The 12,862-nt window shown below is 48.8% G+C and overlaps 2 protein-coding genes across 2 annotated transcripts; one reads left to right on the forward strand and one right to left on the reverse strand.

Annotated features, from left to right (window-relative positions):
* The first annotated feature begins 1,397 nt into the window (after positions 1 to 1,397).
* LOC117849583 (protein LURP-one-related 8) lies at positions 1,398 to 2,588 on the forward strand. The gene has a single exon (XM_034731181.2). It carries the CDS (start codon positions 1,619 to 1,621, stop codon positions 2,258 to 2,260), a length of 642 nt encoding a protein of 213 aa, XP_034587072.1. The 5' UTR covers positions 1,398 to 1,618; the 3' UTR covers positions 2,261 to 2,588.
* Positions 2,589 to 3,586: 998 nt separating this feature from the next.
* On the reverse strand, positions 3,587 to 7,906 carry LOC117849582 (uncharacterized). Its single transcript, XM_034731180.2, has 8 exons — positions 7,498 to 7,906; positions 6,075 to 6,219; positions 5,851 to 6,001; positions 5,642 to 5,767; positions 5,477 to 5,557; positions 5,003 to 5,195; positions 4,636 to 4,906; positions 3,587 to 4,153 (listed from the first exon to the last, which is right to left on the reverse strand). Exons 1-8 carry the CDS (start codon positions 7,687 to 7,689, stop codon positions 3,939 to 3,941), a joined length of 1,374 nt encoding a protein of 457 aa, XP_034587071.1. The 5' UTR covers positions 7,690 to 7,906; the 3' UTR covers positions 3,587 to 3,938.
* Positions 7,907 to 12,862: the final 4,956 nt, after the last annotated feature.

The following is a 12,862-nucleotide window of genomic DNA, read 5'->3' on the forward strand; positions in this document are numbered from 1 at the left end:
AATGGAAATTTAATTTGACAAGCTTCTGCTGCAGACTGGATCGCCTCAAACCATCTCCATTTCCCATTTCCTGGAATTGTCTGGACTCGGCAGTTCTGCACAGGGATTATGTATACATTTTCTTCTCTACAGAATAAAAGAAAATTCAGTCAACATAACTCAAGAAAAAAAATAAAATTGAAACAAATAACTCATGAACCCTCGCAAAAAGATGGCATGGATTTTCAGAGCATCCTAGGCACACATTACCTCATCTCTTCCATCACACGACAAGAGAAAAAAAATCAGCATCCTATCAAAAAAATATATACATCAACCCACCTACTGAAACTCCGAGGACAATCACTTCATGCATGGCCATTACATTTTTCCAAGCAAAATAATCCCAACAACCAGCTAATAAGCACATCAGGCAGTAGTTTTATAAGCCATTAAGCTCGCCGTTCTCGCTTATGGTACCAGATAAAGATCTGGCTCGCTTGTTGCCACTAACAAATCGTTTTTATTGTAATCTTCAGCCGACCATGCCGGGTGCTGACGAGCGGGGGCGGCGCTGCAGCGCCGAGAGGCGGCCGGGGGATGCATCTCGGCCGCCCCTCCGCCTCATCCTAGCCACCCGAGCCTCCGCCTCGCGCCACGCGTCGGCTCTATCGTTTTCGAGGAATGATTTTCGACCGGCGGCAACGCAGCTAGCGTGGAGCAAGGCTAAACTGCGTAAAGAAATGTTTTGTTCTAACCAACCCGAATTGCACGTCCGGGATGATGGTGAAGAGTTGAACTGGCAAAGCATGAGCCATTCGACAGTGTATTAGTTCTCTGAAAGAACTCTTAAGTCAGTACCCTTATTTTGGAGCTTCTTCCACCTCTTCATAGCTTCGATAAATATATTAAAAGCAGTTTCATAAGCCATAAATATTTTCTAGCAATGTTTTATTTTGTTCCTACTGCACTAACCATTATCACTAAACTAGCTGTCTTCTTCCTTTAGTTCTTTTCTGATCAAGAGTCTAGCTAATCTTCTCAAGCCTCCAACAACCAGGACTTCTGTTATGAGCCCTCCCTACTACCTCACTACCACGTATATTCAGTGATACTGCAACTTCATTTTGGTGAATTGGCCTCGTGGAAATAACGATTGCCACATACAAAGATTTGTAATCCAAGTGACATGTACATGTAGCTTTTTACCCCAATGTTATTTAGTGACCCCAAGACCATACTAGCAAAGATTCATATCTACATACATGAGCATACATGTTCCTCCATTGTCCAAAATTACTTGTTAAAGTCTACATAAAAAGTGGCAGAGCATTATTAGGGGCATATATAGTTATTAATCTCATCCCCTGCCCCAATACACGTGAGAGCCCATCTGCCACATAACCCTTCCAACCCAACCTAATTATCCAGGGGCATTCCCGTCCATGGGGCGTGTATATATGCTGCTCACGTCCACCATTTCCTCAAGCCGTGGCACAATCATAAGCTTCCATCGCTCTCTTCTCCCTCAGCCCAGCTAGCTTAGCGAGCTAACTGCCTCTTCTTCCTTCCTCTAGGCCTCTACTACTACTGCCACCATTCTTAAATCTTCTTGATCCGCCGGTCTGCGCATCCCAGCATGACGGCGAAGGTGCACCCGAACGTGGCCGTGCCGACCCTCGGCCAGCAGCCGGCGGCGGCGCCGGCCGACGAGGAGCCTGTGACCCTGACGGTGTGGCGCAAGTCGCTGCTGTTCAACTGCCGGGGGTTCACGGTGTTCGACGCCAGCGGCAACCTGGTGTACCGCGTGGACAGCTACGCCTCCGACTCCCGCGCCGAGGTCGTGCTCATGGACGCCGCGGGCCGCGCGTTGCTCACCGTCCGCCGCAGGAAGGTGATCGGCCTCGGGGCGGACCAGTGGCTGGTGTACCCCGGCGAGGAGACGCGCCTGCCGCCGCTCTACGCCGTGAAGCGGGCGGCGCAGTACATGCGCGGCGCCGGCAAGTCCATGGCGCACGTCGCGCCGTGCTCCGGCGCGGCGGGCGGCAAGCAGGCCGGCGGCGGGTACGAGGTGGAGGGGTCGTACCTGCGACGGTGCTGCACGGTGTACGACGCGCGGCGGCGGGCCGTGGCGGAGGTGCGGCCCAAGGAGGCCGTGGGCTCCGACGTGTTCCGCCTGGTGGTGCAGCCCGGGACGGAGGTGTCCCTGGCCATGGCCGTCGTCCTCGCGCTCGACCAGATGTTCGGCAAGCCGTCCCTGCTCAGGAGCTGGTCCTCCTAGCCTCTGTAATCGCTGCGCCGTTCCATTCATTGGCGTAGGTGCTTCGTTTCCTTTTTTGCCCCAATTGTTTGGGCCCGGGAGCAAAAGACACGAATTGCTCGTGGCTGCCTTTTTTTTTTCGTTTCTCTTTGATATGAAAGCCGATTAACTGGGGTCATACGACGCGAATGTGGATTGTATTTCCTCTTGGCGTGTGTGGTTTTGGTCTTTTTACCCGGTAGCAAACCATCCACCTTGTAAAAGAGGGAGCAAAAGTGTAAATACTTCAAAAAATACAAAAAAAATGTTAGAGTAGGACAATTTTACTGTCTCTATTCGTATTTTTCCACTGCAATTTCTCATGCGAAGTCCGAATCGCATTCAAAAAATATCTTCTTTTCAGAAGAGAAAAAGGTTGGCATGCCAAAAGAATCACTTGGCTAGTGTTTCTCTGCCGGTTCAAATTGAGTCCACCCAGAAAGGAAGGGGACATGCTTGAGCATCACATTTCTTTGTCCCCCACTTCATGTCATGACCCCTGTAGTCCTGCACATACATGCTAGTATGCTAGCATGATGAACTAGCGAGACTGGGACTGCACGAGGGATCAGGGCCAAGCGTCGATCCCGCCCGGGCCGGGGCCGGGACCGAAATCCCAACCGCCTGTCCGGCACGCGAGACAAACGGTTGGTGAAGTGTGTGTGCTCCTTTTCCAGGCGCCGGCCCTGGTCGGTCCAGCACTCACCCTCGTCTGGGCGTCTTGCGACTTGCCCCCAGCTGAACTTGTGCTTCGTGTTGAATTCCGGCCGCCGAAAGTTGCGCAACCACCGCGGCCTCCGCCGCCGGAGCCCAGGGCTCGCCGAGTCGGCGAGGTGGGGGCGACCTGGTCTTCGGCACTAGCACCGTGCCATGCGGGGCGGCCGGGAGGGCGGTGGTGGAGGCGTGGAGCGCACGGACTGCGCCGCCGCGCCGGGCCGCGCATAGCGATGCTCATTGCTGAGTGGCCTAGTGGGTGTCCACCGCCCACCGGATTCAGAGTTTCAGAGCTCGTCTGGAACGGGACGCAGTAGTTCCGTTAGCAAACGCCCAGCCATCGGTCCCTTTCCCTCCCATGCTGCAAATGAGCCTCAGGGGGTTCAGAACTTCAGATGATCAATCTCAATTTCTCACCACAAACCAAGACCGAGTTGTGCTTGCGTGATTAAAGTCCAAAGACTTCTCAAAGGACCAGCATCTCCAGCGAGCAACTGAGTATCCTTGCCAAGCCTTAGAGCCTAACATTCAGGATAGGGTTCCCCAGGTCTGAACATATGTTAGATTAATAGTGAAGGCATCATTTCAACGGAATGAGAACTCATCAACGAATAAATTTCATTACGAGCAGCTGAGCAAAGTAGATCCGTTACACTTGAACCCACTCTGAGACTGAGTCGAGAGACATAATCAACATTTCCAAAAGCTACAGCCTACGGTGAAAACACATGACGAATGTCAATTCTACAACAAATCTCGGGGATGGAGAACTATTGGCAGGCAGGGATAAATACGAATCGCCTCAAAAAATGAAGCATCTCACAGGTACCTTGGCCCCGGGGGCTGGGGGTCCTCTTCGTAGCCCCCCACCACATGGGGTACTAGCTGTTAATACACATACAGGTGAAGATCACCATGGTGTAGGTGAAAGCCATGGTTTCAGCTTTCAGTTCGACCACACATGGACAAGGCCATGCCGGTTGCCAGTGTAGATCTCATCACGCTCTTCATCATAGTACAGAGCTGTGATGTCCTCAAGGGCCTCTGAGACTGTATTCTGGAACTTCCATGCTTTCTTTTGCTTGCACGAATTTCCGTTTCCGGAATTTACTTTTGCCAAGCATTTCCCCGTCAGTATGCTGCTTATGTTTATAGAGCCAGCTGCATTGTAGGAAAGAGATATTAGTGTTCCAATCAGCCTACGAGAAATCTTTATGTGCCACAAATGCAACATCATGCCCATCATCCATTATCTTAAAGAAGGATGGAGGAAATGCAGCACTTTTATAGAAAAGAAGTCCCATGTGAAATACCATGCATGTGACATTTATGCACATCACACTGAAGTGAAAAAAAAATACACCCAAAACAAAATTATCAACTTATCAAAATGAACGAAATGCAGGTTAGAACGAAACAAACAAATAACCGTAAGTTTATTCATCAAAATGCGTGAGTCGATCATGCAACAGCAGGTTTAGTTCAAATAGTTCAATCTGAGAAGCACATGAAACATGATCTAGCTGGCAATGAAAGAATTACAAGGGAAAATCGAAAGAACATAACTAGTATAATGCAGCAGGCACTGCAGTAAAAATGCATGAGCAATTGAACAATATATCAAGAAAAAGGAAGATGCTCACCATTTTCTTCTGAAGATGAATCAGTGGAATCAGCCTTGCAGTATGAAATAATAAGATCTTGATCACTTGTTATGTATATGTTGTTTGTGTTGCAGTCAGGGTGCCACAACAGGTGATCTTCAAATGATGTGACCAGTTCACCTCGAAAGTTCCAAACTGCTACTGATCGATTCCGGAAAGTCAAGAAAAGTTGCAGCTCATACAGAAAAATGAAGGCAGATGGAGTCATAAACTCAGTCCTGCTCACTTCTGTCAATTGAAAGTTCCTTACCTACATACAATGGGTACACGAGTGAGTTCAAAGTTAGAACCCAAATTGCCTAACAAAAATTCTTTCGTTTGATTGCATTATAGGTACACTGCTTACATCAAGAATTTGAAGATTCTCTCCTTCCTGCTTGACCAGAAGCTTTTCATTGAACTGTTCAATGAAATCCACCTTCTTGTTACGATGGAGAAGGTGGCTGAAGGACTTCAAGACTGTACCATCCTCAATGGAAAGAATCTTCAGAGGAACAGAGCTGCTTGTTCTTGTATAAATCAATAGCATTATTCCTGGGCTGTACAAAAAAAGATAATTTGAGGTTGGACAAATGCAAATGCAGCATGTACAATCAACTAAGATGAACAAAAAGATGAGCTGTAACAGCAACTATTGTCCACGGTTCATCTTTTTAAAGATGTTTAAGTGTTAGACTTGTTGCTGTTATGACTTATGAAAAGAGATTAAAATGATGGCTAATCAATTTACTCCACATCAAAGTGGAAATAGGCATCAAGAGTATCTGGCAGGGTAACACGCAGGAAAAGGGAGCACAGGAAGAAGGAAACATCAAGTTACCTGATCTTTATTTCTTGAACATTCTTATCAGATACCGAATACAGCAATGTGTAGTTTTTCAAATCGAACACCTTGTAAGTGCTGTGTGTGGATGAGATAGCATCAGAGCAGATTCACAAAATGTTCAATATCTCAGATATTACTGAAGTCAGTGACTCAGCATACCTGTCTTGAGCAGAGTAAGTCAAAACCTTCCCATTGACATCATCAAACTCCACAAATCCAGGCCATTTCAAGGACTCAGTCTCAAAAAGAGAGAAACCAGCATCTGGTTGTCCACGTCGAATGTACCTTGAATAGTTGAAAATCTTATTAAGATGGCATGGTACAAAAAAGCAATTGGATTGACAAAGCGTATGGAAATAAAAGCATACTCTATTCGAGTTGTTCTGCATCGCAGAGCACTGAAATTTTCAGAACCATACACTGACACAGTAATGAGTGAATCATTATTCTTGTTGTAAAATAAACTGCGGATAACTTCATCAGGACTTCCATTCAGAAAGCATATTCTCTGATTTGTCTCTGGAAATATAAGAAGAGAATCTCAGGACGACCAGATGAAGCAGAAATGGACTGCAAGACGAGCGTACTATACCTCTACTAAAAGCAGCACATACTCCTGACTGTGAAAGAGCAAAGACTATATCACGTGCTGCAACAATCTCAATGATTTTTGACCTTTTCCTCAAGTAAGGGAGTAGCAAGCAGTTCTCCTTAGGGTCATGAGTGTCAAACTCTTCCTAAAAATGACAGTAAATATGCTTTATTAGAGACTTAACATGACATAAGATAAATTCATTGCTGCACAAACAGTGATAAAAGGTCAGATATTGCAAGGGTTGACAGTTCTACACTTCTACTACACCGATTTCCAGCCACAAATGCTTATGGTTGAGCATTGGAGTGCCAACGATAACAAGCGTAGTTACTGAAACCAGAGGAAGGTATTTTTGCTCTTCCTTGAGTGAAGGATACAGTGCTAAGTTCATTATTCAGAAATACAATGTGACGGATTCAAGAATAACAGAACAAAGGCATCAAGTGGCACAAAAGAAACATTCAGATACTTGGTTAGTAGCTTATTCCAGCATGTGTACGCCAACTTGGTAACAAAGGACACAGCAAAGACTAGGTAATTGTCCTCAAAAAGGCCATTTTTCACAGAACCTAAAAAAAGGACTGTTTGCAGACTGCCAGACAAGCCCACTTGCATTCCTAGCAAAGACCAAGAATTATAACTTGGCAGCATTTGCTATATCCTTCAGTGGATAAACAAACTGAAGCAATCACAAAAGATCAGGCTTCGACAATCTCAAACATCAGCACCCAGTCCTCTTCTCTTTTGCCTGAACAAGCACATATCAATGTGCCCCCCAAATAAACAATGTCACAAACTGAACAAACCAGAACCGTGCAAATGCCTAAGCTGGCCAGTGTGAAAGCACAAAGGGGTTTGAAGCACAGTTGCACAGCTGAACATTAAATTAGGCCACTCCTCAAACAGGCATTGCTATATAAGCCACACCACACGCATCAGACAACCTTTACCTCTCGATCCAGTATACCTGTCAGCACTGAACTCTCCTCAGTTACCAACAAGAACTTTTTTTTCCCGAACAGACGGAATGAGCCCTGCCGATTATATATTAGAACCAGTAAAAAGGATTAAGAAAATACAAAAAAAAAGTGTTTTCCCTCGAACAACAGCCGTGACATGCCCTGAGGTTTAAAGAAGAAACGAAAGGCACCAGGGAAAGCAAAAGGCAATCAGCAACCATAAGAGTGACCAACAAGAATTCAAAAGTATACTAAGCAGATCTCCACTCCCACTAAATCTGGGTGCCCATCACAACGGCAAATCGGCCAGACCAAGTTAAACAGTGAACAAAGTCGCCCCTTCTTTCTTCCCCAACCCTCAATTCCTCGCGCCCAGCACGGGCGGCTAACCCGCCACAGGGGCACACGAAAGGGATCTAAACAAAGCTTGAGATGGTGGCAACCGGGCTAGGGGGGTCAACCTGCAGCGTTATGTTGCGGAAGCGCTCCTGGGCGGCGGTCATGGCGCAGGCGCGGTCGCGGCGGGAACTGATCTCCCGCCGCTGCAGCTTCCGCACGCTGCTCACGACCGACTCCTGCCGCGGCCTCTTCCTCGCCACCACCCGCCGCCCACTGCACGGGCGCGGGCTCGCCGAGATCCGCCTCGGCTCCATCTCCGCCCCCCGCCGCCCGGCCTCCCACAGCAACCCCGCCGCGCTCGCCGCCGAAGAGATAAACTTGGGGGGCCGGCCCCGTCAAGCCTCCACGGCGAACGGCATAGCTGGCGCAGCGGAGCTGACTCCCCGGTGAGGCCTAGGGTTTGGGAGCTCGAGCTCGGCTCGGAGATTGGGGGGTGAAGAGAGAGAAAGAGAAACAGGGGGACGGAGATGGGTGAGAAATTGGGCAGGTGTTAAAGATGAGGCGGCCTGTGACCTCTGACATGTGGGGCCAGAACGTCAGCGAGACGAGGGCCGCGCGGGCGGGATCGAAGGGTCGGCTACGCTGGTTTGAAATTTTTCGGGGTCGTGTCCGAGCGAACGGGACGTGACCTCCTCTTGTAACTTATCACTGATGTGCGGGTCCCAATGTTTGCTGGGTCCACAAACCAGTGAAACGTTGGCGTTGTAGCCTGCATAGGTATCGTGCGAGATGCGATTTCATTTTCATACCAGGTGGGCTGCCGAGCTGGAGTTCGATTTTGGAAGCAGCGCTGGCCGTGGACTGTGGAGCGTTTCCACTTTTGGAATGGATTGGTTTCGGTTCGAAATTTGAATGAAGCGCATGGTTTCGTTGGTTCGTTGCTGTTAAAGGAAGGAAATTCGGAAGGCTACAAGCAGTGGAAATGTCAAATGTGACATCAAATTTGAACGAAGAGCATGGTTTGGTTGTTGTAAAAGGCACGGAACTTTGGAAGGCTAAATGGGGGGCATATACGAAATCAAAATTTCAGTGAAGCACGTGGTTTTATATTGCTCTAAAGAGCAAAGGAAATTCAGATGGCTATGCCCTAAGCGGTGGAAAATTTAAATGGCACGGCTAGCAACCGAACGCCTGATCCGAGCGCTAGCTATTCTGCATCATTATCCAACTAGTTCGGGAAGCAAAATGCCACCACAACATTGCATGATGTTCCACACAACATCCGAACAAAACCTTTTTGAATGATCCAGATGCAACATTGTATGATCAATGGAGCTAGGAGGGGGTAGCGGGGCCATGCCTCCCCCCTCCCCCAACGTGGAAAAAAATTTAAACCCCCTGCTGTAGCGCATGTAGTTTATGTGATCATAGGCCAAAAAATTGCTTAAATCGACTTAGCAGCTTGAGGGTCCTATTGTTTTGTTTGCGGCAGTCTGTACCCTGGAGACAATCGCTTCGAGGGTTCCAAAAGATCACGACTCATTGTTTCAGTTCGCCGCCATTCTCGTCTCCCCAGTTTCCAAATCTCTAACCCTACCGGACAGGGCGACGAGTAGTTGAGATTGAGCGCCTGATCACGCAAGGCATCGATGAAATCTCAAGCCATTGTCTCTCAGCTCTTGCGCATCAGGCTCACGATATCAACTGATCAAGAACTCAAATCTCCTGTCCTTTGCAGCTCCACGACGTGCAAGAGCAAGACACAACGGCCCCAAGGATCTTTGTTTTATTTCTTGCAGTTTACACTGCCAAGGTAACTAGTGACACTTCATTGATAACTTTGTTTGGTTAATTTTACTTTGATTTAGTTCAAAGTCAATAGCTTGTAGATGCTACTCAATCAATTATTTTTTTGAAGGATAATTATGATACTAAAAAGGAAGACACTTGATTCTTTTTTTCAAAGGAAAGATAGTGTGCCTAATGTACTTGAAAATCTTGAACAGATTGACGCCACTGTTTCCTTGCTCGACTCTGAGACAGATAAAGTTGCTAGCTGGCTTGCTGCATAGCAAGAGGAGGAGAAAGCTGAAGAGGATGCAGAGAAAATTCCAAGGCAATCACCATCTAAAGTTCAAAGAATCTGTTGGGATCGGGAATCCCAAATAGATAATGGATAGAGCCAAGTGAACAAGTGAACCAAATGAACAAATGGCCAAAAGTCCTCTCCTCCAACCTAGGGCTCCATTTATAGGGAGGAGGAGGTGTCTGTTTATATTACTTCCATTGGTAGGATCGAATATTATAGATAAGTCCCTGGATTTTACAAAGAGATCCCTAGATGTTACAACTAAGTCCTTAAGCCTCACAAACTAGCCCTTAGATCCCTATTTTGGGCCTCTTTTATATAAAGGGGCCACCAAAGGCGCACCCCCAACAGTAGCCCCTCAACTATTCGATCTTAGCCGGTACAACAAGATCTAATAGTTGCTCATGTTAAAAGAGGCCGACAACTCATACTCCGGATGTATGCCTTTGGGTGCCTTGAATGATGAGCTTTGAATTGGTAGAAAATTTCACTTATGAGCCTCGATCAGCAGGCCTTGCTTTGATAGCCGATGTAGTCGAAGTAGTCATGGCTGAAGGTAGATGTAACATCTTCAAGCCTTCTTGTAAGGCTCCGTCCTCCAAAGCCGCATCGCCCAACCCTTCTGAGAGGCAGCACGCGTACACATAGCACCATACTTACACTTTCATCCTCGCTTCATGTAAAAGGGTTAACCCGAAGGTGCTATGACTGGTGGACAAAGGCTTGTACGTTGGCTTCACCCTTGCTCAACTGGTAAGGTGGTACTAAACATGCGCACCTGCGCTCATGGGCCACTACTGAGCCAACCAAATTGGGCCGGTGAAGCGTCCCCACATAAGTAGAGACTAAATGTGATACAAATATCAGTCCCAGGAGGCTGATAACACATTTATTCGACAGATAATTCAGTTACCGTACAACTCCCGAGGGAGTGGGCGTGAGAGCCACGCAGCGATAAGAAGTAAATAAACAACAGCGGCTAGCCAAGTGACTGCCAAAAGACAGCACTCGAGACTACACGGCAGCAGCAGCATCTTGGAAAGGGCCAACACCATAGGCAGCGGTGGGTGCGGACACAACCTCTACTCGAGGTCTTCGGCGATGAAGTCAAGGTCTTCCTCTGTAGCAACGAAGCAAGGGTGAGTACAAACGTACTCAACAAGTCCAACCCCATCCACGGAGGGGGATACAAACAAGTATATGCATAGGGTACAACAAGGATAGGCTAGAGTTTATTTGCCAAAAAGCTAAATTTTCAACACATGCATAGGTTTGTTTTCAAACAAATTTTTTTTTGCAAAGCTTTTCTTTAGCAACCGAACAAGGAGTGGGGTTGATCCTACACAAAGGATCCAAGTTTTTATCACTATCGGACTCCCCGTCCGCCATAGCGCACGGCACGACTGCCAGACCTTTCCAAAATTCAACCCACGCACACACACACACACACACACACACACACCATTCATGCCCAAGTGCTAGTTATGTGACCAAGTCGTAACTCGTCCAATGCTGTGGACACGGCTACCCGGATAGGTTTTAACTCTGCAGAGGTTGCACACTTTTCCCACAAGCAGGGTATCGCAGCACGATCACCTTAGTGCCGGTGCGGATCCTAACAAAGCCATTACCCACCCTAGCTAAAACTGGTTAGCCCTCACGGAAGCATCCAAGGGGTTCACGGCTCATTCACGAGGCCATAACCAGGACCTAAGTCACCAAGATCTTATTCCTTTTCCATGGGCTCCCGTTGCTCGCCAGCACCCCTAACGGCTAACAGTTCAGCTAGTGGGATTTATGCTAAGCCGTTGCCCATACAACGGTCGAGTGGTTGCACGATGGTAGAATTAGGCAAGATGACACATCAACTCGGTCCTTAACCACGACAAGATGGATATCTCCCGACATTGCTCAACCACCAAGGTACGAGCACAACACCCTGGCATCCCACACAAGGAATACCCATCCATCCTGTCTACACATCCTTTTCCCTTGAACCCAGAAAGTCATCTTCCTTATTTGCACGCACGCACACGTTTATTTCCCGAAAACATCATTGTAGTGGTGATTGTATTTGAGTAGTAATTTCCTAAGCATTCTAGCGGTGGCTATCGACCAAATAGAGCGAATCCTATTTAGAGACAACCATAGGATAACAAGGAATGTTCATAACAATCAAGGGGTGGCTATCCAACCATGTCTTGCAGTGAAATAATATGCATTTTGTAAAACAGGCCAATAGGTTGTGTTTGAAAAACTAGGTATTAAATATGCATCAAAAGGGTGAGATTGGACTTGCCGTCTTCAAAGCCTTCCGGGAGTTCTGGCTCGTGCTGCTGGTCCTCGGGCTCAGGCTCGCGGTCAAACTCCTCCTCGGGATCCTCCTCGGGCAATCCGCGATCTACGACACACACAAACGGACACACAAATAAATAAAAGAAAGATCGGTTTTTAACCGTGAGCTCCGAACAGAAAACGCGAACGGAAAATAGGTAGAAAGATTATTTCTGGGAAATTTGGATATGGATCGGCGAAAGTATTCCAGAGGATGACGTGGTGAAATTTGGGATTAATTGGAGGAAGTTTGGCACATGAAATGACGGGTTAAACATGAATTAGGGGCTTAAACGGAGGTTTATGATTGATTTATAATAAACCAGGGACCTATTTGTGAATACTTTTGGAGGTGGAGGGGCTTATCCGCGAATAGCTTTATGAGAGTGGTGGGAGGACCTGTTCGTAATTTGGGAAAAAGTGGGGGTCAGATCGGAACTTTGGGGAATTTTCCCCTTCTCCTTCACTAGGCCGGCCAGGAGGTTTGGGAAGGTGGTGGGGGGGGGGGGCGACGGCGGCCAGCCGGCGGCCTCACCGGCAGCGACCGTGGGACGGAGGAGGTGGGGAAAGGGGAGAGGATCCCGTTTTGCCCCTTACCTCGGGCACTTGGGGTAGGAGAGGGGCGGCCGGCGGTGGTCTAGGCGGCGGCGGTGCTCGGGCGGCGCTCGGGTGGTGGTGGCGGCTTGGCTCGGGCGGCGGCAGCGCCGGAGGTGTTGGCGGGTGGAGGAGGTCGGGGTGTGGCATGGTGTGGGGAGAGGGGCGGCCGGGCGGCCTCCTTTTATAGCCGGCGAGGAGAGCGCCGGCGGTAGGGGACCGGCAAGGTCCGGCGGCGGCCGGTGGCACGGCACCGGTGGCGTGCCGTGGCGGGGAGGTAGGGGCCGGGAGCGGGGAGGTAGGGGCCGGCGGGTGGGCGGCGCAGGGACGTGCTAGCGGGGCCGGGAGGGCCGAGCGCGGGCGCCTGCGGGGTGGCGCGCGGCCCGATGGCGTCAGCGTGGCCGGCGGGGCCAAGGCGGGCGGCGCGGGCCCGGGCGTGCAAGGGGCCGGCGATGGAGGAGTATGGCGCC

This window comes from Setaria viridis, chromosome 3 (assembly GCF_005286985.2).
Source record: "Setaria viridis chromosome 3, Setaria_viridis_v4.0, whole genome shotgun sequence".
Lineage (NCBI taxonomy): Eukaryota > Viridiplantae > Streptophyta > Magnoliopsida > Poales > Poaceae > Setaria > Setaria viridis.

Excerpts from the sequence above, each read along its gene's own strand:
- LOC117849583 (XM_034731181.2), top strand. The coding sequence starts at position 1,619 with ATGACGGCGAAGGTGCACCCGAACGTGGCCGTGCCGACCCTCGGCCAG.
- LOC117849582 (XM_034731180.2), bottom strand. The coding sequence starts at position 7,689 with ATGGAGCCGAGGCGGATCTCGGCGAGCCCGCGCCCGTGCAGTGGGCGG. Across the intron at positions 6,002-6,074 it reads ATGTGCTGCTTTTAGTAGAG|AGACAAATCAGAGAATATGC; the intron begins GTATAGTACGCT and ends TTATATTTCCAG. Across the intron at positions 5,558-5,641 it reads ACTTACTCTGCTCAAGACAG|CACTTACAAGGTGTTCGATT; the intron begins GTATGCTGAGTC and ends ATCCACACACAG.